This window comes from Paramormyrops kingsleyae, chromosome 16 (genome assembly GCF_048594095.1).
Source record: "Paramormyrops kingsleyae isolate MSU_618 chromosome 16, PKINGS_0.4, whole genome shotgun sequence".
Lineage (NCBI taxonomy): Eukaryota > Metazoa > Chordata > Actinopteri > Osteoglossiformes > Mormyridae > Paramormyrops > Paramormyrops kingsleyae.
The window spans coordinates 20,830,881-20,858,469 of NC_132812.1; the positions used below are offsets into that span (position 1 = coordinate 20,830,881).

The following is a 27,589-nucleotide window of genomic DNA, read 5'->3' on the forward strand; positions in this document are numbered from 1 at the left end:
TTTCATTAGAAAAATATCCCAGCTTTAATAGATGAGCATATTTACAGTACAAACATTGTCAACGAAATATGAAGGCAAAAAAACAAACAAAAACAATTGTTCATTAAACGTAATCGAGGTTCAGTTAATCGTGATATTGTTTTCAGGTCATATCGCCTAGTCCAATTGTCATGTCATACCCAAGAAGGCTGCAATACTGTAAAGGTGCTTCAACTGTCCCGAGTAAAAGGTCTAAATACCTACAGTATGTCAGTGTGATGTATCAGTTTTTTTAATTAATACATTTGCAAAAAATTCTAAAATCTTATTTTCCTTGTCAGTATAGATTGCAGAATGTAGATTGACAAATGCAAATAAATTTAAATAATTTTAGCATAATGCTGCAACATAAAAGGGGTCTGAATATTTTCTGAATGCACCGTAAATACTGCTGTATTTTGAAATATAGGCACTGTGCATAACAGTATACTACATATACTACCACGTCTGCTGACATGGAAAATCAATTTTCAGCTTGTAAAATCATGCAAATGTAATATGCAGTTCTAAACACCAGCTTTAATTTATGAACATGTTGCCATTGAAATGTAATTGATGTAAAAGCACGTTTGGAAAGTTTTACATTAGACATGTTTATGGAAGAGAATAAAATACCGACACACACAAGTGAAACACACAGAACACAATGCAGGCCACACATGTAAAATAATGGATGTGCAACCAGCCAATCAGATGATAGCACAACAGTTATGCATCACAGTATGATGAGACTTTATTTGTACAAACTGAAATGCTCAATTTTCACAGGTGAGACTGAAAGACTGAATACTGTACTGGCCTCCCAAAGCCATTTTTGGGGTTAAGGGCCTTGACCAAGGGCCCCTCAGTGATGTGACTCTGCTGTCTTTGACAGCTGTTTTCTAGAATGAGAATCAAGCTTCACAGCTTGATTTTTTTATTTTTGAAAATGCTATCCTTCTGTTTTTAAGCTAACACGCGGGGCGTTGCGGGAGTAAGCTTCCCGCATGTCCTCTGCACATGCAGCTGCGTTACCGTGACTCCTTTCACCTCTGTGGTCACACGGGATCTTTGAAGTCGCGCTGGGGCCCGTGAGTCACGTTACAGTGTACGAAAAAGGAGAATGCTGGAAAGACGAATATAGCGCAGAAATAAGAAAACAGTGGTTAGTATAACGACAGCGACTTGGGACGCTTTACCTCCTCAAAATATTAATGGCTTGTTAAAAAGGATAAAAATCAAACTTTGTTAACCTATTGTCAGTTCAGCTTTCATTCATATCCCAACCACAGGTGGGGCTGGAGCCTATAACAGAGGTGGGAATGTTTTCTCCAGATCGTCTATAGTTTGTGACTGACGCACGTGTGTGTGCTCTGCCGTTTGGAGCGGCATCCTGCCCCCTGATGTCCCCTAATTTGTTCACTATGGCACCTGGGATAGGTTCAGGAATCACTGGAACCCTATCCTGGAAAAGTGATTGGAAGATGGATGGATGGAGTCATTTACTCAGTTCACAACACTTTCTATCCTCAAGTATCTCAGGTTCGCCTCTTGACTGCCACCTGCCGCCGGCTACAAGCTGTTTTTTTGGCATTCAGGACTCACCAAGTCTACTGCACTGTCATCTGAACCTGATCATAGCAAGTTGGGACGGCCTTGAAAAACAATTACAGTAATGTGGAAGAACTTTCTAGACGGTCAGAGACCAGTTCTGCAGAAATCTGGCAGGGGTGAGCGGCCTGACATGACTGCAGAGTGTGGTGACATCACGGTGCTGTGGACCGCTCTGGCCAATCAGCTGGCAGTGCAGTCAAGATGGGATTGTGCTGCTCCTCACTATAAATAAAGATCCATGGGACAGTCTGCCTGGGGGAACTGGCTGCCCCTAGCCGGTCTCCCTGCTACTCCTTCAGGTGGACGCCATTGAGGAGATGCCCGAATCGTTCCTCCCGCTCTGCTGCCAGATGAGAGAATGCGATTCCTGGGACTCCTCTTCTGGGTGGCACAGGCAGACCGTCTCCACCGAGTCCAGGGTGCCGCAGCTCTCATTGGACAGCTGTAAAATGGGTAGGGGGGGCAGATGGGGACCCTGGGAACGAACATGAGAAATGGCACATTGTAGACATGAAACAAGAAACAGGAAGGCATGCTTCCTCATCTTGATCAGCCACAGGTCTCAAAAAGCACTGGGTACAAAGCATCAGGTCCACAGAAAGCGAAAGGGGCTCTTAGACGGGGACCAGTGGCAGAGGGAGCCATTAGAATAGCCAGATAACCTAGAAAACTGCCTGATTGGACCAAAACAACAGGCCTAATACAATACTGTAACACTGGACATTTTTCCATATTTCAGGCATGCAAAGAAAATGGATGACTGTCTCTTTTCTCTGTGTCTTCCAGCCTCACCTGCAAGCTCATGGGAATATAATAGCCTGAACAAAGTTCTTTCAAATCTCTTCGGTTCCAGTAGAGCAGCGCCATGAGCAGCAGGACACAGATAATGAGGATGAGAAAGACAAGCCAGAGACGACTGTGGCCTGGAAGGGACAAACAGTACACCCATCACTCAAGATCACGACTATACCGCTAACCTTAAGCAGCAAGTGAAACTGAACTGCAGATATGTCACTGGAGTGAGTGTAAAGCAGGTACGAATGTGGAAACGGGCATCTTTTTCTCCATTACTCCCGATGGCTCTTATTTCAACCCGTCTCCACTCCTGTGCCTGAATACCTGACACCTCCACGGTAGGAGTTCAAATGCTGTCCCCCGTACTGGGCATATGCAGTTCACACATTCTTCCTAGCAATTACATGATTTATATGGAGACAAATTTACATCTAAAGTAAAGTAATTGTACTTAAATGTCACAACGATAATTGCAATTTGATGAAATGCAAAACCACATTCCCAGCTGTGAGTCTGTACCTGTGCCTACGTTTCAGAAGTACAATCCTCATTTTACAATTACGAACCAATTGCAGCTTATGCATTTACAACTTCGATACTACCATTACGAATCCTTGGTTACGACTTCACAATGCTCAGGTTGTGATTACGAATTACAGTCTTTGCATCTACGACTTGTGCTACATTTACTAATCACTACATTTACGAACCACTAGGTCAAGTTAGATTTGCAAATATGATTTCAGATTTGCAATTCAGATTTAGCATCTCTAAATTTCCAGTAGTCTGTGCCCTGTCCTGGACTGGCATCCCATCCCGGGTGCCCTGCGTTTCCTGGAATAGACCTCATGACCCTGTTCTACTTTTATAGTCCTTGGTATGGCATTTCACAGTATACATATTCCTGAGCCTTACCTTGAGTGAGCACACACTGTGTAGCCGTTAAGGGACTGGTCTTCACAAAACGATCGTTGAATGCACGGACCTGCAAGCAGTACATCGTCCAGGGTTTCAGCGGAGACAGCAGAATAATAGGATGCTTGCTGTAAACCTGCCAGGGAGACAGCAGATGACAGCAGAGTAGCAGCGCAGAGCTTAGAAGGAAGGAAATAATGAGCCATGCTGGAACTGTACCCAAAGGTAGGTATATAGACAAGTTTTATTTCAGTCAACCAGTTGAGTATAATTAGTCACAGTCACATAGAACTCAGCTGGTTGGTTGAAACAAAACCTTGGTCTAGATTTGTACTTTCTGGACCTGAACTTTCTAGCTCTGCATATAAACATGTACAAAACCAGTTCTGTTTTAGTGGAACTGGATTTAAATGCTTAGTGTCATATCACTATCACATTGTGTGATTGCTCTAATATTATCAGATATTATTCTCTGCCTGGTGGTCGACAGAAGGATGAGAAGACGGCAAAAGACAAAAGCTGTTCTTCAAACACTGTGAAGAAACTCACAGATGTCTCCGCTTCCTGTTATTGCTTGAGACAGCACGCCACCAGCACAATAACAGCATTCAAAATGTACCGGATATTTCATTTTCCATTTGTATATTTTTGCGGTATTGTATTCAGCTTTTGAATCTTTGGGATTTTTGTGTGAATCAGTCACACCCATTATCTAAACACATCTAATCACAGAACAAAGCCGTTAAAAAAAGTCCACAGAAAACAAGGGAAATTACCGGCATTACTGTAAATGAACTGAATACTATACATGAACTGCCAGACCTCAAAATCAAAATGCCTCTGCAGTGGACTTGGCCCAGACAAACTGTAAAGTGCAACACAATATGACATCTTCACGGAAGGTGTGACTGGGCAGTGTTTGTGAAGATAATGGTCATTCCATTATCAAAATCCCAACCATTAAACTTACAAGAATAGCAAAATGATAATTCAACTAAAAATGAAAAGGAAGATATACTAAACTAGTGCAGTGCAGTAGTTTTAACAGTAGGAATGACCTGATAAATTCCACCCTTATGGTTTAAAGTGTCCCGGACGTCTGTGTGGGAAGTTTACAGATCAGTACAAAAAAATTAATGAGCATCCAGGCACTATTTGGGAAGAGGAGCCCTGCATTACATCAGGCATAATGGCAACTGGGAGAATGCAGACGCCTCTTTGGGCTGGTGACCTTTGAATAGCCCAGGCTCTGCGGAGGCTCAGCCCGCTGTCACCGTGGATACGGCCAGCTTGACAGATGCTGCTTCGCCAAACCGCCCACGATTCACACAAAGAAATAGGGAGCATAGGTCACAAGAGCCCACTTCCCCATTACACTTAAAATGGCTTCATAAGCACAACCCACTCACATCACCAATATGGAGGGCCACACATGGCACATATACAGTATGAAGGGCCGTGATTGGGTAACTGAAAAAGCAGAGAATTGTGGGTACAGGAAATGGTGTGCTCTAGCCATGTAGTGTTTGGTCCTGTGTTGGGCACAATTTTGGCTTCATTTCAAAAAAGGCTTAGAAATGTGTGACATGTTGGCAACATCTAATGGACACTGTACTTCCGGGAGTAACTGGTGAGCAAGGATGGTGTGATGGCCACAACATGTTGCAGTTATCTGGAGTGAAACTGGAAGTGGTGCATACATTTTTTTGGTCCGACGGGCAAACGGCCTGGATGGTCATGGTTCCCTTTTAATTTCCATTGGCAGTACCAACAGGTGCCCACAGTAGGGGGATGAGGAGCTGGGTTGTGGCATAGTTGTTTGTTATATTTTTGTTAACATTTTTTGATTTAGGTTTTTCTTTATAAAATTGTTTGTATAATCTTATGGGCTCAATATGTTATGGGGTTTATGGCGTTATTGGCATGTAGGTATAAATGTTATGGTAGTGTTCCCCCCTTGTGTGTGTTGCTGGATTGATCACCCAGTATATATGTTTCCCCAGTGTGTTATTTGTTAGGTCAGTTATGTTCAGTGTAGGTTGGGTTATGCTTTGCTTTAATTTTGGTTTCATTCTGTTTGGTTGACCTCATTTTATTGGGCCCTGGATTTTCCTTTGTTGGATATTCTTTTGTATTTAGATGATTTTTGGATTTTCAGTAAAGTTTTGGTTAGTAACAAATTCTGTGCCCCTGAGTCTGCTTGCTGGTCACTCACAGATGGGTTTCTCAGTTCTCCGATAACACCAGCCAATCACTTTAATGGGCAGGAACGGTCTCCTCTTAATGACCGATGAATATGAGCATCTCCAATTGACACGTTTCCAGTCTGAAGAGGTAAATGATATTAACAGAATGCATCTACCACAAGGTTACGCTCTCGCGAGAAGGACTTCTCTTGGAAACTTCCCAGGCCTCAACCATCTGCATCAGCAATTACTGCCTGAAACAACCCCATATTCCAGAATCTTCGCCACGCTCCCGGTCTCCCCCAGCCGCGGGGACCCTTACTGTGCTCTCCCAGCCGCAGGGATCCTGGCCGCACTCCCCGTCTCCCCCAGCCGCGGGGACCCTCACTGCACTCCTACAGCCGCAGGGATCCTTGCCGCACTCCCCGTCTCCCCCAGCCGCAGGGATCCTCACCGCACTCCCGGTCTCCCCCATCTGCGAGGACCCTCGCCCCACTCCCTGTGTGGTAGAGAAATTATACATCACCCTCTCTGATAATTCTAGTTGAGCCACATAGAATAAAACTCTGGACCTCTCAGTTTGGTGAGTGATCTCTTTTATTCGAGCAATCCAGCAAAGCGCTCCCCTCATACTCTGACACCAGGTACCACGTACCCCGAGCACAAAGAGTAACCAGTTGATAAACCATAATTCCCAATTCCCTATAAAGGACTTCTAAGTCCTGATTGGTCACAAAACACCAACAAACCAAGCTTAAACGTATAACAAACACAATTCTCCTGCTCCATTGATTCACCTTGGTAGCGAGGAAAAATCCACCCATCTCGCTCAATTTACCGGAATCTGTCTCGACATCTAGACTCTACTTGAGATATGTATATAGATATTGATTATATGACATTGAATCATTTGTGATTCAATCACTTGTGTGTATAACATATTGTATATTGTCTACTGCGACTATTTTATAACTATAAGTCATTGTGCACCAGTAGGGGCAGCCTAGAGTCTCTTCCTGCAGGTGGTCCCCCCCCCCTGCTCCGCTGTCTGTCTCTCCAAGGTCTGATCTTTCTTCAGGGTCTACACAATTAACTGCAGGTAGCTATAAAGCCTAAGACATAACAGACCCAATATGCCTCCCCTCCCAGGCCTACCAATGTCCACTTTTCCTTCCACACCTGTCCAGCTGTGAGGACCCTTGCAATGCCTGACTACTCTCCTTACTGCATTCCCAAAGTCAGATATTGCAGTTGTTCCAGTGCAAGAATCCGTAGAATCGCTGACAGGCATCAGACAGTGGAAGACCTCTCTCTCTCACTCACACACACACACACACCTTCCTCCCCCCCCCCACAAACTGCTGCTAATGCACTGACCACTTTGCACCTAGAATTGTAAAGACGATTATTATAATACAGAAATGTGTGCAATATCCATTGGCACTGCATACCTGCATACACCGTTTACCTGTTTTACACAATGCCTAACATATCTGTACATACAGTATGTGTCATAATGTCATTCAGTTCTGTTCTTGCCATTTTGCTATTAATTGCAATTGTAGTCACTGGCTCCCTAAGTGATACTAAACACAAATGTTTGGTGTTTTATTTTATTGCAAAGGTGTTACTAATTAAAATGCACCCAATGAGACTGCTTGTCAATGAACTTTTTAACTTAGAATAGCTCCTGTAAAACTATAATTTGGGTTTCAATTTATCACTACTTGAAATTAATGTTTTACTAAAATTACTGATGTTTCTAATGTGACAAATATGTTTTGTAAATGAATGAATGAAGTAATGATTTTTGTTGTAAAATCCTATAAACTTGCAATATTTTTTACTGAATTAAGCAAACAATTTAATCTCTTACTCACCTGCTTTGGTGCCTGTTCTTCCCAGTACTTAACTTCAAAGCATATGGCCTGTAGAATGGAGCTCATGGATTTATTCTGGGTGGTCAGTGACTCCGTGATTTGAACCGTCAGGCTGGAGTTGCCACTTATGACGTCCACGCGGGAGGGGGGTCCCAATGAGGCTGCAACACAGCATCACTCTCCTCAGCCCCCCCAGACCAGCACCGGCCCTCCGCCAGAGGCACTCTGACGGCAACGACGGTCACTCACCGTTCTCTTCGGGGCTGAAGAGACACTGGGACCAGTTGGAGATCCCTGCTGGTCCCTCTGCGCGTACCCGTAGCAAGTAATACGCAAAGTAATGCAGCTTGATGGGGGTGTAGTCACAGAGGTGCTCTGTGGTCTGGTTGCACACCACAGTGTAGTCTGATTTGGTGGAGCTGGGGGCCCAGGAAGCAGGGAGATGACACCAGGTGACATTTAGGTGACAAAGCCGTACAGTCCATGGTATCCAACACTCAAATATGAAAACTTGCTGCTGCTTTAAAAAAAAAAAACTTTAGCTAACATCCAGCATTTAGCTCCAATAAAATAGTTATTTTCCACTGCTATGGATGACACAGTATATTGCAATATTCTCATCATATGTAAACGTTGTAGTGTAAATAAAAGGCTACATTCTCCATTCTACATCTTCCGTTGCCGAAGACCAGTTCCAATACTCAACAGTAAAAGTACGAAGGACGGTAACAATCCCCGGATGTCGTTCTTGTCCCGCCTCAAATATCAAGGATACACCGGTTGCATCCTCACCGAACGGGACCAATCCCATGATTTATTGCACCCCAAGTTCGTTCTTGGGAGGCAAGTTAGTAAGACTGGTCTCACCCAGACCACAAGTATGATCTTTGCCTTCTTGGTGATAAACAACCTCAATTAATCATGTGATGCAAAAATACGAGAGTGTCTATTGGTGATGTTACTCCTTATTCTTCAGCTGCTCTGAGGCCACAATCCTGAAGACATCAGCTATTGTCTGGGCACAACATTGAGAGTTCAGAAGCATCCACACAGCCAATCACACGGCAGGGACGGGGGCAGTCACTTACAGGGAGTAATCTGTGGTGAACTTGGAGGAGCCTCTGGTCCACATGTCGTCCCACTCCCACTTAAGCATGTAGCGGTCATTCACAGCCTCCACCCTCACATTCTGGGGCATGGGGACTGCCATCGCAACTGGGGTGGGGGGGGGGGGGGGGGGGGGGGAGAGACAGTGCAGTTTGCATCTAGTGGTCAGTTGTTTTGAGGGTGGCAACCACTGGCAGAGCTGACTTTCCATAACAAGTTCTGCACTGGTTAGTCATTGAAGCATTTTACTGTCAGACAGACTAATAGAGTCACAAGGAAAAACTTTTGATTTTCTGGGGAAAACTGGCAAAAATAAATCTGCAGTGTTGTGTCGCATGCAGGGGCATAGTGATCCAGTGACCTTTTCCAGGAATTAAACAATTTTTATCCTTATTATTTTATTTATTTACAAAAAATGCCATCGCGTTCATGAGTAGTATTATGCTGTTACTTACATATTAATCACAAACTTAGTCTTAGTTACATACGGATCTAATGTTCATTCACATTAATGAATCATGAGGCATCTTTTATCTCAAGCAATTACTATATTTCTTATTATATCTGTTAATTCTGTAACCCTCTTTGAACTACTGAAGGAACAAATAACGAAAAACATGCAAAATACATTAATTGTGACACATTTTATCCCAAACAGTTACTATATCTGTTAATGTGTTACGTCTTAGTGAACTACTGAAGGAAGAAGTAATGAATAACACGACAAATACTGTTCTCTTGTTTGTGCGTCATTAATGAATCATGATGCATCTTTTAATCTCAAGTAGCTACAATATTTGTTCATGATTTGTACTTCAGTAGTGAGTGAGTTTCTCCTACGTGTTTGTGCCCCATCAAGTAAAGTACTACCAAAATTTGTAAGTGATATGGCAGCAGAGCTGTAGAATCCAGCTGCTCCTTGCTTATAAGCAGCCGGGCAGCCAGTTGGAAGATTAAATGAGGGGTAGTTAGGTCACATTAAGTATTTTGCACTGCACGGGACAAAGGCATTCAAATTTCCTTAACTTTCTATATTTTTTTAAATGATACACTTTTAAGCAAGATACAAATCAAATGGGACAACATACAAGTTTGTGTGCCACTAACAGTCACATTTAACAATGTTTCCCATATCAAAGCATTACGAGTATGTGACCTGGGTCTAGGAGGGAAGGAGGATAGAATTGCAGCCTGGGGAGGCACTTATCAGGTCAATGGGGGCTGCACTGGGTCGGTCTGACAGATATGCCAGAATGAACGTGGGAGTCCAATTTAACAGTTTACCTTGAAATCAGACGAGACGTGACCAAAGAAGTCCAGGGTCACATGTTCCCGTAGGGGTCAGGAGCTGAGTTTGGGTGGTATTAAAGCAGTAGGATATACTTTGAAATCTTCAACAAAATTCCTCATAAGGGAGGGGGGGACATCCCTTATTTCCTCATCATTGAAAGTAGCAATCAAAGTCGATGCATAACAAATCTTGACATTAGTCACTGGGTTTAAAATACCAGTACAGCGTTACTTTTGAAAATATCATATTCCACAGTATCGTGTTGCACAGGATGATGGTAGGAAAAATTAGAAGCCGCCAAAAAGTACCAGAAGACTTAAAATGTTTATGCAGAAAATTTGCAGAAAACTGACTTTAATCTATGAAATCCCACCTGGGTCAGATTGCATTGTTCTGCAGCTTTGCACTATAAGTAGCATATGAGCTGGGTACTTAGCTATGTACCTGTTCAGTTCACACTATAATGTAAAACACTACTTCTCACCATTGAAAGACCTTTATTAACTTTCCCTATTGTATTTCAAGGGTCTACTCCACCCTTGCATTAAAGTCCTTGTACTTACAACAAAAGATGCTTATCCTGCTTGATCAAAGTGGAAAAGGGAGCAGAGCTCTCTGTCATATGGAGGTCGGAATTCATGCCATAATCTGCTTGCTCATGAACAGACATTCGTCTCTAGGCCTGGCCTGCAGTGAAAGGTACTTCTTAAAGGACGCCTCTTGTCCATAGAGCTGTCGCTGAGCTAATCAGTGCTGATCTCCCTTAGCTTTTCTGTGCCCAGTCTTGGCTTTATTTGGCCTTTATGTGGCAGCACCAAGCAGGGTAGCACTGAAAGTGGGTTTTAATTCAGCTTCATTTCGGTCTCTTTGGAATTTGCTCATTTTCTCCATCTTGGTTTCTGTCGCACAAACTCATCTGTTTACACAGTCATACATTTTACACAGGCGCCATTTGGTCACTGAACAAAGGCTAGCTGAACACTTCATATCTTTTGATTGTGACAGAAGCATCTTTATTCGGAAATGAAAGTAAACTCTCTACATACATACATCCATTTATCTTCCAGCGGGATACCCAATACTTAATCAGTTAGCTAATCTTCCAGGGCTGTTTGGGACAGTTGAAGCTCAGAATGGTGTCTATTAATGAATATCAAAAAAAGTTGTAAGCAATCCAACACTGAAACTATGCTTGTGTTAAATTCAGTGACAGAAATGTCAAGATGTGTCACACATCGACCCACCGCCTGATTTAGCCAATCAATTCAGACATTAAACATAATCAGAATCCCCAGGATCCATATTCGGATGTAAATCAAGTGCATGCTTTTTATTGGTGGTGAATCCATCATGTTGTTTACCAGTATGGAGGTCCGCAGCAGGGCGTTGGGTGCTGAGGAATTAAGTTTTGGCTTCAATATGACTGAGGTACGACCACATACAAGGGGAGATTCCAGGATTTGACCCTTTTTGACTACGTTCACAACACCAAGCTGAAGGGACTCAAATACGATTTTTTGCCTGAATGTGACACAGACCTGATTTTTTCAGGGCTGTGTGGACACACGTCTGATATTTTCAAATCAGATTTGAGTCACTTTCACATATGGTCCTAGATCAGGTACGTATCTGATTTGTGGCCTTGTGACATGAATGTGAACAATCAGATCACAATTCATATAATTTTTTTTTTGCCTATACACATACGCTGAGCATTTCTTTGTTGTTGGTGAAGCAGATAACTCATGAAAAAACATATCAACGTGCATATGCGAATCGTTTCAGAGCACAGATGCATTCACATCAGAGTTAGGTATAAAGATAGGCAAGATATCCGATCTGAGCAAAAAATCTGAATTGGACAATGAGAATGTGAATTTAATGTGATATTTAATGTGAATGAAGCCTTAGTTAAGGTGCCAATATTTTAGCTTTCAGAATAGAGGACACTGGGCTCCAGACGTAAAGACAGCCTTTAAAGCAATGCAAATATTCACATTCAAAGTATTCTGATGGTAGAAAGCAAATTAAACACAAAACAGAGGAAAATCTTGGACATTTGATTTTAGGTCCCCAAAAAAAGAGGATCTAAGGCCACCATACCTTACCGGTACCAGTTAGGGTGACCAGATAATCCATATCAAGGACACTGGAGCCACTTCAGGTTTTACAGACTACTTTCAAACTGAAAGGCTCCTGTGTTTGGCTAAATAGTTCAGTCCTTCATGTGCTTTGACTGGTTTGTTTCCTTGATTGAAAGACTCATCCAGCTGTTTCATATTAACATTAATGACACATGCATGATTATAGGAGACCAATCAACACACAGCAAGAACTTGATGCTTATGTGAAATCCAGGTCCAATTGAAATAGTTACAAATCCTTCCCTAGCTCAAAGTGTCCTCTCTGACATGGATTATCTGTTGACCCTAGTCCCCGTAGGATTGCCAATTCTAAACTCAAGAAATAGGGGAACGATATATACCCTGTCTATAAAATCTGTATGAGTCCATAAATGCAAAAAAGGCTGTAGCCATGGAGTCAACACGGGGGGGGGGACCAAGGCCGTAATTATGATACATACTGGGGGGTGCATGCACTTCTCAGCAGACATGAGTACAATTAGGGCCGTTGTTATGCCGAGTTCTGCATAACACCGGCCCCTGTCCTCATCCATCCCATCCACCCGGAGGAAACACCATGACAGCACAAGGAGAACATGCAAACTCCACACGCGGAGCCACGGCGGACATTCGAACCCTGGTCCCAGAGGTGTGAGGCAACCAGTACGCCACCGTACCGCCCAGCCGTTGTATTCTTCAAATCGTAAACCGTACATTTACATATGCACTAAAATTAAAACGCGATCAGACTAATTAAATATCTTCAGAATTTAAATCACGACTCACCGGTGCAGGCGGAGAAGAAAACCGGACAAAGGAGGAGGTTTGCCAGCATGTCGACATTCCTGCCAAGAAACTTGTTTTTCTTTTCATTCATTTTTATTAGCCATGACTGCCGCCACCATCGTCTTATCTCCAAAATGTATCTGACCAGTTAAGCATTTAGAGGCAATGGAAGAGTAGAAGTGTTTTTGCTTTCATTTTGCGACTTCCGGTCCCGTACGGTTAGCGATGTGCTTTTAAAAGACAAACAAATCAACAACAGAAAATGTATTATAACATGCGTAAGTTTGATCGAATGAAATAATTTGGATGCCTATCAGTAAGTTTCCGTCTCGCCATAGCCCTAATCCGCGCTTATACCGCCGTCGGCAATGGCATTTAACAACTAACCGGATTCCGCTTCCCGGAACCATCCCGTTTATAACATGCCGTAATACTGTAATAATACCCGCCCAACCGGAATCCCACAACGGCAGCGCTTGCAATTATTTATTTACTGCAATTGTCTTCAGGATAAGAAATTATTTCCTCGTTGTCTCGATATAACAAGCAAGGGCGTAACTTTGGGTGGAACATTGGGGGGGTTGAGGTCTCCACCCATTACGAGGGAAACATGGTTATTTGGGGGGTTGTGTTAGCTGGTTTTGATTTATTGGGGGGGCTACAACCCCCCGTACCCCCCCGAAATTTACGCCCATGATAACAAGTGTCGTTTTCTCGAGATAATGGCATAATTGTCTCTAAATAATTACAAGGATAGGTAACACTACTGGAGGGGGCACAAATAATTTAGTATTATGCTATTGCTTATGTATAAATTAACCACAAACTTAGTTACACACTTACCTCACGTCCGTGCATCATTTATCCCAAACAATGCCTATACGTATTAGTTAATGATTTTTACTTAATTAGTGAGTTAAGTATTTGTGCCCCCTCATTTAAAGGATACATAAGGAACGATACACATATAGTGTGTCGCTAATGGAGAGTGTTACTTAAGGTGTGCATTGAAACAGTCTGAATCTTTGCGAGTTATTCCATTAAGTGAATGTGTTATGCTTGAAATTGTTCCTTCTACACAATGGCAGACATAGAGAGCAACCCTTAAATAGCAATGTACACTGTACATGAGCTGCAAGTCCTTTTAGCGGTGTATCTTACGCCTGTGTTTCCCAACTCAGTCCTCAGGGAACCCCGGCCGGTCCACGTTTTTGCTTCCACTCAGCTCCTTGTGCGCCTGTACCAGGTATTCGGTGTTCCTGATTGGCTGTGAGCTGGGAGGGTCAGGGCTCTTCAAATCTGGACCTTGATTCCAAATCCAGGCCTTGTTTTCAGTTCTCCCAGGTAGTTAGTTTAATAATTTCTGATTCTGATTGGTCAGAGGCTTCACATCTGGCTCACAGGTAAAGGAAGGTGGAAAACCAGCAGTGCTTGGACCTCAAGGACCGTGATTTTAATAATAGGGTGCTAGATTATGGTATCCTGAGACTAAAAGCGTAATAGCAAGGATGGCCAATTCCGCTTTCCGCACACCCAGGCATCGCAGTAACCATAGTATCCTGGAGACATCTGCCAAGCCCCACCCCGTCCCGTCAGCATGCTGCCAAAATTACGAAATCATGATTTACCAGTACTCGCTACGTCATTTTCATTTCCGTAAATTTTATTTCAGTAGATTTGTCCTTACTGCTTAACTGCACATTTACTGAAGCAAAAAGTGTAGGTTAGCCCCTTCTGTACAAAACTGATTTACAAAATATTCCTTGCTTGGAATTTTGGCAAAATCTTATTTTACAATATATATATATAAATGTGTGTGTGTGTGTGTGTGCGTGTGTGTGTGTGTACACATACACACGTCAAAAATGTCGATGGGTTCAATACTTATTTTCCCTGCTGTGTGAACAAATTTGAAAGAAAAAAAACATTTCAGGATTCTATAAGAATCAAATTCAGCCAAACACAAACACTGTCCAGCAAAGAACAAACATACATTTTATATATATATATATATATATATATATATATATATATACATACATACATACATACATACATACATACACACACACACAGGATACTTAGATATTTTACCAATAATCTTAAGTGTGTGTGTGTGTGACAATGTGTATACACACACACACACGAGATGATTGGTAAAGCATGCAAGCAACTATCGGGGGGGGGGGGGGAAGAGGGTAAAACACTTTGCACCGTTTTTTTCTAATACTGACAAGTATCATAGATATAACAATGAAATTCACTTTAAGAAAGGCTAAAGGCCTCTGTGTTGTCCTACTGAATCTCACTGTACCTGTACATACAATCTGAATCTCACTGTACCTGTACATACAATCTGAATCTCACTGTACCTGTACATACAATCTGAATCTCACTGTACCTGTACATACAATGCCACACATACAAAACTTCACTGAGGTTGTCATTTTACATTACATTTAGCAAAAGCGTTATCCAAAGTGACGTACATTTTTGAGAAGGCAAGGTCAGCTAGTCTCTGGAGCACGCTGGGGCTTAAGGGCCTCGCCCAAGAGCCCAATGGTAAGATCACTCTGCTTATTATGGGATTTGAACTGGTGAACTTCTGATAATAGGCAGGTGTCCTGGCCCAGAGTCACACACTAGTTTAAACTCTTCTGCACTTATGGCACCTTTTGCCATAATGCACATCATATACTAATACTGGCTCTCTCAGTGAACTTTTTAGATTCATTGTCTCTTATGGGAAACTTCATTTAAAAGATATTGAAGGTACGTAGAAGGTATCTGACAATTTAAATGCCTACTTCTAATATCCTTCAGCTTTTATCCAGTGAATCCAGTGTTCCAGTGGTGTTCCAACATTGTATTCCAGGGGGCGCCGCTGACATCTCATCCTCCAAGTCTGCCCCCATGTTCACCATCATCCCAGCTTCCTGTGCCTCCGGCAGCATGGCCAGATGCTCTTCTACGGAGTAAAGGCCGCTGTCCCCGCTGTCCTGACGTCCATGCCAAGACACGTCGGCCTGCAAAGTGGTGGGCTCCATGTCGGCGTGGACCTCCAAAGATGCCATCACTGGAGATACCTCCAGCTTTCTCAGGCAGATCTCTTCAGATTCTAAAGTCAGCAGGGAGGGCTGCCCGGAGCTGGAGGGGGAGTCGTGCAGGTACTATGTGAAGAAAACAGGGAGAAGGAAGGAGAGAATTAACAGACAGGCACCTGTTGCCGAATTCTGTCCCTCAGTGTGTTCCCTGAGATTGCAGGAGGTTCATGTGGGATCAACTTCTCAACCAGCAAAGATGAGTCACCACCCTCATCCCCTACTGTGCACCCAGCCCTAATTTTATTTAGATAAGTTCAGCATAGGCGACTCAGTGGCTCAGTAAACCACACGACTTCAGTATCACTGGTTAATTTATAACATATTATACCTGAATTACCTGCAGTGTGTTTCGTTTTACAGGAAGATCAGCGGACGGCTCAGATAAAATCTCTTTGTAGAACAGGTGTGTGTTCAGCACAGTTCTTATCCAATATAACTTGAATTTTATTTTCAGTGAAAGCTGAAAAGCGGAATCCCTGTTCTCTTACACCTCCAGGTTAGGGGTTCGATTTATGCCTGGACTCTGTGTGGCGGCTGCATGATCTCCCCATGTCACATGGGGTTTTGCTGGGTTCCTCCAGCAGTCCAAAGGCATGCAGCTAAGCTAACTCATTCATTTGTGTTTGTGCCCCGCAGAGGTCAGGCTTTACCTCTCGGAACATGGACAGGAACATAGACAGGAACTCCGCCATTCACTCTCTGGCTTCTCAGACGTCAAAGTGCCTAATCCTAACTGCCCTTCCTAGTAACACTTAAACTAGGAACAACTAGAAAAACAATAGCACAACTATGCAGGTAATGATTCCTTTGATCACCTACTAATTTGAATAATGCTATTTTAAGTTTCCATATTTTAAAGGGGCCCTATCAACTGATCATAATTTTATTTTTGGGGTCTACTAGAAAATATTTACATGCTTTGATGTTCCAAAAACATAATTTTTCTCATATTGTACATCTCTATTTATTCTGTTTATAACTCTGAAATGCTCAGTAAGACCTTTAAGTCCCACCTCCAATGAACCCAGTGTGCTCTGATTGGTCAGTTTGTCCTACATGTTCCACTCCTGTCTTGCAGTCTGTAGACAGATCCTTGCAGGTAGGTGACCAATAATAATAATAATAATAATAAAATAATAATAATAATAATAATAATAATAATAATAATAATAATAATACAATCCTGTATTGATCCCTGTGGGGAAATTCTCTTTACGCCTCCCCCAACTTCGTCAAATTTTTCTCGGTAGGTTAGAATACATTGGCTGTGAAGGGCAGCCACCCATAGCAGCACCCAGGGAGCTGGGGCTTAAGATGTGCCGAGGCCAGGCTAGAACCAATGACTTTCCGATCACAGGCACAGAGGCTTAGCCCACTGAACCACATGCTGCCCCCAAAGATTGTGTTACGAGGTGACCTCACCATGCCTCGGAAGTAAGGGCTGGAATTCTAACGAGGCGTTTCAGGTAGGTGAGAGAAGAGTGGTTTCTGTGGTGAGAGTTACTCCCTATGCACAGACTGTTTACATCACAGGTGTCAGACTCCAGTCCTGGGGGGCCGGAGCCCTGCACAGTTTTTGGTTTACCCTCATTTAACACACCTGATTCAACTTCTTGTGCTAATTACCACACAGCTCTTGAGCTGAATCATTTATGGTAGGGTGACCAGATAATCCATGTCATCCCGGACACTTTGAGCTAGGACAGGATTTGTAACCTACCATTTCAATTAAAAGGACCTGGATTTCACTTAAGTACCGAGTTCTTGCTGTGTGCTGATTGGTCAGTCTCCTATAATCATGCACGTGTCACTAATGTTAATGTGAAACAGCTGGATGAGTCTTTCAGTCAAAGAAACAAACCAGTCAAAGCACAAGAAGAACCGAACTATTTAACCAAGCACAGGAGCCTTTCGGTTTTAAGGTAGTTTGTAAAACCTGAAGTAGCTCAAGGTGTCCGGGATGACATGGATTATCTGGTCACCCTAATTTATGGTGGAACAGGGAAAGAACTAAGCTACACAAGGCTCCGGCCCCCCAGGACTGGAGTTTGACACCCATGCACTAAAGGAAAGGGAAAAACCGGAAAAGCATAATGGGGCAGTTTTAAAGTCAGATGAACCATAAAGTCACTGCAGTTTAAATTCTGGTCAAATTTGTTTGCAGCAAGAATAAACATCAGTGTTGTGTTGCTTTACTTCTGTCCCTGTCAGTAGCACCTAGAATTTCATGTAGATGATTAGGTAATGCTAGATCACCAGCCATGAGGCTAGCATGGCAACACATCCCTGTTTGGTGCTGCAACTGCTCTGTACCTCTAGTAGGCTGGATGGGACCTGGCAGGAGGGGAAGAATGTCCTCTTCACCACCCAGTAGGACTTCAGGATTACAAAGGCAATCAGCAGCACAGTGAGAAAGCAGACCAGCATGGAGACCAGGAAAGGCAGCATGAAGTGCCAGACTGTCGACTGACCTGGACACAAAGGCACAAACATGAAGAGTCAGGTGATCGTGGGTCAGCTGGGGTTGGGCTGTCATGTCAACAGAAACTGAATTCTGGGAACTGCAGTGCAGCTGTATGTCATTGACATGCATCTCCTCAGAGAATGAGCAGGGAAATTAAAGGTGTGTTTTTCCATGTTAAATTCTTATTATTCTGAATAATAAAACGCTGAGACCATGGAAAAATGTGGCACATTTGCTGGCGAAGGAAAGAAAGAGGTGGAAGCAAGCTGGAGGTCAGTTCTGACACCCCCTACCGCTGGTTTGCCGGCACTGGGTGGCGCTGAAGACGCTGGCTTTGTTGCTGTAGCCCTCACGTGACTGAACTCTCAAACAATACATGGTCCAGGGCTCCAGGTCTGAGAGGGACACCAAGTTCAGCGTTGCATTTTGGTATTTGTAGTCCTGCAATGCGCCATGTGAGGAACAAACACAGACACACATAAAGTATTAATATTCACGTGTTTGTGGGGATTCTCTACTCATTTCTATGGGCAAAAGCCTAATCCAAAAAATGACAACCCTAACCCCTACCCAGCCTCAACTTTAACCATAAATAACCAAGCAAAACAAGACTTTTGGCACTTTTATTTTTTTGTTTGTTTCGTTTGTTTTGATTGCATCCAAAGACTTCTATGAAAGTGAGGTTCTCCATGTGGGGCCTGAAAAAATGACCCCATAAGGTTTTTATGGGGAAATCTGGTCCCTACCATTAAATAATTACAAACACACACACACAACATTTTATAACATTCTTCATTTCTGCCAAAGACATGCCACTGCATCAATGGGAAATGTGATGTCAAAAACACAGTATGTTATGTTACATTAACACTGATTGGTCAGCTGCTGAGGACTTTTCCGGCTGTGGGTATAGGTTCCAGTGTGCCAGCCCACTGCTGACCGTGTGTTAATCTAGCTACAGTGACGAACAGATTCCTCGACCAGATTTCTTTTTTTTATACCAGCGTAGCACTGGCGGGGCACATGTCCCAGCATGCCACGTGTGCAATTGTAAATAGAAGGACCACAACAGGCACTCAACGACCACCGAACCCAAATACACAGATGGGAGAAACAAGACTGTCAGACATTGAACTGCAAGATGCACACATGGTGGAAGATTTACACACACTAAATACACATGAGGATCGGACCGGGTACTACACACAAGACACGGGCAACCACACGCGCAACAATAGGGAAATGCAACTATTAACATTAACAACAACAACAACAACAATACAAGGGCTTTAAGGACTGTTAATAAAGAGCATGTTTTCCCCGGCAAGCAAGTCTCCATGTCTCTCTCTGCCTCTCTCTCTGCCTCTCTCTCTGCCTCTCTCGCTGCCTCTCTCGCTGCCCGTCACCACACTATATTGTGTTTTTCTTTAAAGTTTTTACTATAAAAACCAGAAAATTAACTACCAAAAATTATTATTTGGTAGGCTTGTAAATGAATTAAGGGAATTTCAATGCTTATGGGAAAAATTGCCTTGATTAGCGTACAAATTGGTTTGTGACCACTTTCTTGGAACGGATTGTGTTCGTGAACCGCAGGCATCATTGTATTCCGAAGCAGTTCCCCCTGTACCATGGTCTTGTCATTAAGCCGTTCAAACACGCACATGGTGATATTTCAGCAAGAACAGCGCTGCTGATCGGCATGCGTGCGACAGAGCGGAAACGGCAGTGACGGCGTCTGGAGGAGCTCGCCAAACCGGGCACTGCAGCGGAAACACGATGATAGGGGCTGCCAGGTGCAAACGTCTCCGGAGGAAGTGAGGCGAGCTTGGCAGATTGCTTTGCACGCAAAGACTCACCAAGCCCGCGATTCTTCCGTTCTTCGAGATCAAAGTGACAATGAAATGCTGCACTACATCTATAACTATGTCAGAATTCAAGAGGTTGCAAAACCAAATCACATCAATCGGGGAGGAAATGTAAAGCTCCATTACATAAAACACGCTGGCACCTAAGCAAAGTCCAACAAACAGCAACCTAGGCAGTATGAGAAATAAAGCTGGAGTTTCTACAGCATTTGACTGATAATATTAGTTTATGCCTGTAGCTCTCAATCCTATTCCTGGTTTTCAATCCTGTTCCAAAAACAGGCAAAAGGGGAACCCTGACAGCATAGAACGTAGTTAACTGTAGCCCGAGGAGAACGAGGACCCACCTTTTTCTGGTCAGAGTCTTTCCAGTACTGTATGCTGAAGTACAGGCCGTAGACATCATCCTTCATTGAAGCGTTCCTGCTCGTCATGGGGTCATAGATCATCACTGTCAGGACAGAGCTCTCCACCGCCAACTCCACTCTGGAGGGTGGGCCCAAGGCAGCTGAAGGGAAGCAGTTAGCGTCAGACTCTTATCGCGGGGCACAGCACCCTTCTCTAGGACGGGGTCCAGCACTTTCTTTCTGTTAAAAGTCACATTTTAGAGGCATGCTGGTTCAGAGCCACATCTCAGCTCTAAAGCAGTTTAGATGCAAACACGACAAATTACATGACAGATCAGGTGAATTTGACTGCATTGCTGGAGGATGTACGATTGTGAATTTTTTTTTGTAACCTGGAAATAGGCTTAATGTAATCATAAAAAGATTATACTATTGTGGATGAATAATTAGCAAACACGTTCAACTATGACATTCTGAGTGAAGTGTAGTCTAAACCAGGCGTGGGCCCCTGTTCCATAGAGGGCTGGGGGGGGGTGTAGGTTTTTGCGATGACCTCTCAATCAGCCAATAACAGTGGGTCCCTAGCACTGGAATTGAGAACCAATGCTTCATTATTCACTGATTGCGAAGGTCATCTCAAAAACCCCCACCGACCCTCCATGGATCACAGTCTCCAACTTTCATAAACGATGACATTTGAACCCAGTCTTGCACAACTCTATCCGCTTTCCAAACCATTGACTGCTGCAAGTTTTTCTTGACAAATTCAGTTTCACATGACAGAAACGAACACACTGTGTAACATGATCCTTAACTGCCGGTGCCTTTTGAGTGTATTAACACCTGGATTAGAGGACAGAACAAAATGCAGCTCAGAAGACTAGGGCTCATCAAGAATGTTAATTACATTTACTCATGTTCCAAGCAGAGGGAAGTACGGGCGATGAGACAAAGGTCTGTGTTCGAATTTTCTGTGCTACTGGGTGAGAGGTCGATTCTCACAACAAGCGCGTAAGTTAAAAAAAAAAAGCACTTCAAAAGTTATGCGTGTTTAAGTTAAGCGTATTCTCCCCTTATCAGCGTTGATATGCCAACCCCACCTAACGGAAAAGAAGGCGTGGCCATATAAGACGTATAATTAATTAATCAAGACAGAAAAGGGAGTTACGCCCCCGATGATTCAGTCAACAAGCAAAACATGGAACATGGACTGTTTCATTTATATTTTGAACCCAGTTGAAATCTGCAGAAACCCTTTTATTTTATTATGAAAGCATGGAGGTAGCGTACTGTACTTATATTCGGTCATTGTCATGAACATGAGAATCCGTCAACAAAAAACAAAACGTCACAATGAAATACAATTTCGTGCTGAGCAACTGACATTAGTTTAACTTATTAGGTATGTTACAAGTATGTAATTTCTTTGATGTAATCTCAGCTACGTGCTTTTTGGACTTAAGTGCATTGGAGATTCGACCCCTAAATGCATATGGGTGTGGGGTCCACGTGTGACCTCTCTCTTACCATCTTTATCAGGGCAGAAATCCTTCACTTCCCACTGGGATCTCTCTGTGCCGCTGTTGGTTCTGACCCGGAGCACATACATCCCATGGTAATGCAGGTTACGGCCGGTGAAGTCACACCAAGTGTCTGTGGTATTCTCACATGCCGTGAGCCAGGTGGGAGACTTCTGGGGCAATTTATATTTCCTGTGGAGGAGGAGGGAATTACGAAAGGAGTAGAGTACATGATGAAAGACAGTGAGCGAGCGTCCTACAGGCAGAAACATCGGCCTCTTACGAGATGTACTGAGCCGTGAACGTGACACTCCAGTTCTCCAAGGTATCGTGGGGACAGGTCCACCTCAAGACATACTGTGTGTTCAGAGTGTCGAGGGTGAGGTTCGCGGGACTAGGCAGCACTGCAGTCACTGAAAAGAAAAAAGACAGAAAGAAAGTTCACCCCAAGCATCCAAGCGATGTTCCTGTGGGCACACACACATGTGTGTATGTGTGTGTATGTGTGTATGCATACATATGTACATTATATATATGATACTTGACACGCACTTAATGCCCCACATAGGACCCAACTCCAAGCACTTTGTCCCCCAGCAGAGTCCTGCAGCAAAGTAGCAAAGTCGAGGACCCTTAGCTGGGGTGTTCAGTTGTCCATGAATGCTGCCCGACACACCACCAGTGCCAGGAGCATGTCCATAACAATAACGCAGCACTTGGTTTAGTACCAAGTTAGGCTTATTCCCCCGTGGCCCCCAGGAGGAAGCCGGACACACAGAATTGCTCAGAATGTACAACACCTGGAACATGCAGTGGATATGAACAAATCAGTGTCGACCGGTTGAAAAAGTGGATTCTCGATGTGCTTTGTTGATAACCCTTTACATTGCAGCAATTCTGAATCGTAGCCAGAATACCCAGGCCTTCTACAGATGAGCAAGGTGTTGGTCAGGGGCGCCGCTAAGGATTTTGGGCCCTATAATGCATATCATATTGGGGCCCCAACCCAGACTAATCCAATTATGTTCCAAATTTTTTGGGCCCCTGGGTTGGAGTCACTTTAACTTCCCCTGTTTAAGGCACCAGGGTGCTGGGCTCTAGTTTCAGAGGCTGCTACACGTTTGCATATCACATGTTTTTATGCTTATTTATTCAATATATCATTTCATCACCGAGTATCTCATTTTCCTCTTTTATAGACTTAACAGTACTCATTGTAAATAGGACCCAGATTACTTACTAGTGTGCAGGTGGCTGACAGAAAAGGACCATGAAACTATAAAAGGGAATCAGATTTGGGCCACAGGAAAACCCGACCACTATGTACGGTTTAGTGGTTACACACAAAATGGGAACTATTTCCCCACAGGTGAGTGTAGATGTCGTCTTACTGGTCTGAGAACAGCAAAACAACAAGTTTTGACATATATGAATTTGTTTCGAATAAAGAGAAAGTCAACTCTAGGGGAAAGTTTATTCCCACCAGCAGAAATACTCAGGGTAACCACTGCCCCAGGTGTTACCAGAAACACTGACATTACGATACTTGTTATTTTGCACACGCTATTTCCACTAACATCCAGGGTTGCCAACGCTCACGCATCTGGCGTGACAGTCACGCTTTCAGGCTCTAATGCTCACGCAAGAAATCTTATGGCAAATCTATGCGTATTTCTCAAAACCAAGAGCGCAAAGATAGTACTCATAGTCTTGTTAAGACCCGTCTTTCTAACTTGCCTCCCAAGAATGAACTTGGAGCACAATGAATCATGGGATTGTTCTCATTTGGCGAGGATGCAGGAGAAGTGTCTGGGCACAGATCTCGTCTGTGAGGCTACCTCTCCTGTGACACCTGGTTGAGAAGCCAGGGAAGATGTGACATTGTAACCATTACCGCTTTCTACTGTACTGGGGTGGTACTGCAAGAAAAATCTCACACGCATCAAGAAATTGACACTGGGATGTCCAAGGTGATTATTCTCTATTTCTTTATTTTCAATTATTATTCTCTTTCTTCTGTCTTTATACGAGATCACCATCCTTCTACTGAGGAACCTGGAGGGTTTCAGCAGAATGAGTTTTTTTGAACCATGTGATCATTGGATAATTGAAATCTGAATGTTAATGAAGAAAATAACAAATGAAATCTATTATTATCATTTATTTATTTATTAGGGGTCCAAGCAGTGAGAGCTGATGGGTCCATATTATTTTTCGTCTTGATTATTATTTAAAAAAAAACATCAACACGTCATTTTGCAACCTGTAGCAACAAATCGACGCATCTTCACTGCCAGTACTGCCTTCACGAACACTTGCTACAAATGGACATTTAGACAAACTGAGTTGACCGTTTTGGTTCCCAACATTATGGGTTCCCGACCACTTGGGGATTGGACACCGATATATTTAATATGCAAATGAAGTTATCCTTATTATTATTATTATTACTACTACTATTATTATTGCTGAGATTAAATTATGACGCATGATATTCATACATTGACCAAATATATAGTATTTGTGGTGAAGCATGAGGATCTTACAAAAATATTAATAAGTTTCTTATTCAAGCTCTATATTAATTAATAAAGAATTAACATGAATCGAGTTTACTATGCATTAAAGAACTGAGCATCACAGTGTCAGATTTGCATAAAGACAAAGGCCTGGTACACTGAGACATTGTCTCTTTCTTACAATGTTGGTGAAGCAGCGGTTTAGACAAACTGACCACCTCACTGACTTAAACCCATCACTTAAAAACCTTGTCTATATGCGTGTCATTTGTAGGGCTCTGTCATCATTTAGCGAACTACAGATTTTCAAGCACAGCCTAGGTAGCAACGTGAGTTGAATATGGTTTCTTATTGTGTTCTTCACATACGGAAATACGAAACAGACAGCGCTCCGAATCGCCGTGTATCGATCTGAATAAGCACCGCAACAAGTCGCTAACTTTGTCCCCATTCAGACATGTGATTTCAGTACAATATGGTGTCGTTTCCCGGACTCGGGATGGAGGTGGGTTTCAGTTTGGAGATGGACTGAGAGCTGAAGTCTACGGCCAGACGCAGCTGGGATTAGAGCTGCCTCCCGTCTCTTATATTACACCACTGCGTCTCCTATTACACGGGATCTCGTTTTGTAAGGGACGGGTGGCAACCCGAGGTGGGATGCAACCGATGTATCCTTGATATCTGGGGCGGGGCAAGAACGACTTCTGGGGATTTTTACCGTCCTCTGTACTTCTGTTCTTAGTATTGGACCCAGTATTCACAAATGGAACATGAGGCAACCACGAGAACAGTGAACAGAGAAGTACAGTGACGTACGTATATTGAGAAACACCCTATATTTTTATAAACCTAAAATTAGCCACATTCAAAGCGTTGGGGCAGTTTGCAAACCCTACAAACTATTTACAATGTAAATAAACATGTAAATTTGTGCAGACTTATGCCAATCAAAACTTCACCAGCTGACCAAATCTGGCAACTCTGAATATCTCATTTTGTCATAAACCAACTTTTCACTTTTATTTTTTTCCTGGTGCGCTAAATATTGACGTTTCGTTTCATAATGCAAGATACACCGTTCAGCATTTTTGAATTAGTATCTCTTCAGAAAAACGTCTACAGACAATTTTATATTATACATCTACACAAAGTCTTATTTTGCTATTACTGTTAGTGTTGCTATCAATTGTTCCACATATACAGGGGGGTCCTTCCTGCTAAATGCCACCTGCCTCACAAAATGCCTTCTGCCCCGGTGATCTGACCTCATTTGCCTCCTTGATTCATGACTATTGCAAGTTGGCTATGTTACATTTATTATGCCGAGTCGTGCCATCGTTACAGTAGCTTTACGCTCCCACACCTGCGGCAGAATACAACCCCCTATCAATAAATTCAGCGCCACTGCCACCGTAACACTGGGTGAAAGGGCCGAAAATCGCAGACATACACGCGGTTCATTCGGTCAGCTGAAATTGTCAACGGACACACTTCGTAGCGAACGACATCAATTTAAATCAGCCTCAAATATATCTGTAGCTATATATATATATATATATATATTGCACTGAGACTGTGATCGCGATCTAAAATGTTTTACCGAAACCAAAACAAAAAACAGCTTCCCGACCCTATTTACCTGCTTTTTTACATTTAATGACGCCAACTGCCTAAAGCTGCCTGTGGACCGATGATGTTTATTAAGGGTGTTAAGAAAAACACAGTTATTCAAACGAGATACAATAAATCAATGTAGCTGGTGTAATGTGTAACTAATGCCCATTTTCTGGTAAGAAAGGTCTCCGGCTTTAGATACTCCTCGGTTCTTCCCAAAACAACGTCGATTCCACATTTTTCCCGAGAGCCTGAAACACGTCTAATACGGAATATATAATACAGGACACATGTTGTCCTTCTCAGCCTCTCCAATATTTACATAATTCTCTTTACTCTAAAGATATCTGACACAGAAACGTGACCGCAGGAGCATGACTACCGTGACCAAATCCCATCCATTTTGTCAGTAATTCAGGAAAAACCTCACCTTTCAATACGCCACAAAATAACAACAAAAGGGCGACGGCACAGTATACGGACTTCATTGTAATCCTTGCGGACTTCCAGTGTTGTTTGATTACAGCATTTTCCTTGTGACCCCTCGAGAACGAGAACGCCTAAGGCGCACCGAAGGCTTCTGCGCAGGCGCGAGCGCAGGCGCTGCGCAGCTCGGGGCCGTTCGTGAGCAGACGGGTAGGGTTAGGAATGGGATGGACATTTCAGGCACAACCACTTGTTGAATTACTTGTCAGCGGAGAAGTATTTCTGTCTTTCCATACGATATTAGATATTAACCTTTGCTGCAAATGTAAAGTAGTTTGAATAAGTTAATTAGAAAAATAAATAAAATTACATACAGAGCTCCAGCCTAACTTTGGGAGCAACAGGGCAAAATTTAAGTGCACCACAACAACACAATACATTCATATCGAAAATCTTAACTATATTACTGCTACATGCTTTAGTAACAAGTATACAATTTACGGAAATAACAATGTGATGTTTTATTTTAAAAGAAAAAGTGTCGAAGTGAAGTAGTGCTTTAAGAGAAAAAATATTATATGGTGGTTTTTTAACCATGAACACCACAAAATAAATTTACAATGGTAAGCATAAGGTAGGCCTATGCGGTCAGTATATTGCTGTCATTACAGCACAACAACCACAACGAAACAAGTAAACAAGGACCTGCCTCTTATATGCCCCCCCCACACACACACACCCTTCACCTTCATCGCCCCTTTTCTTTTGAGAAGTTAATCAACGATTTGTTTCATTGTCACCAAAGTACCAAGCAAGGGCAAGAATACTTATGTAGCAGATACAGGTAGATGACATATGGAAGGTCGTCCCAGAGGGAAACGTGAGACAAAATATGTCACAGCATGACATTTTTTCCCCTCTAGACATGATAAAAATGACCACATTTAGGCATCATTTTTCATAACGTGGCCACGTCTTCAAGGATTTCAGCCAACAGAGTGGCTGGGAAATT

At 42.9% G+C, this 27,589-nt stretch overlaps 1 protein-coding gene across 1 annotated transcript; it reads right to left on the reverse strand.

The window, feature by feature from the left end:
• Nucleotides 1-26,751, reverse strand: LOC111834154 (uncharacterized). The gene is made up of 15 exons (XM_072700500.1): nt 26,582-26,751; nt 22,302-22,431; nt 22,026-22,210; nt 20,499-20,659; nt 18,577-18,724; nt 18,133-18,290; nt 15,538-15,885; nt 12,716-12,863; nt 8,497-8,623; nt 7,658-7,827; nt 7,409-7,569; nt 5,851-6,027; nt 3,343-3,478; nt 2,425-2,555; nt 1-2,107 (listed from the first exon to the last, which is right to left on the reverse strand). Exons 1-15 carry the CDS (start codon nt 26,637-26,639, stop codon nt 1,928-1,930), a joined length of 2,418 nt encoding a protein of 805 aa, XP_072556601.1. The 5' UTR covers nt 26,640-26,751; the 3' UTR covers nt 1-1,927.
• Nucleotides 26,752-27,589: the final 838 nt, after the last annotated feature.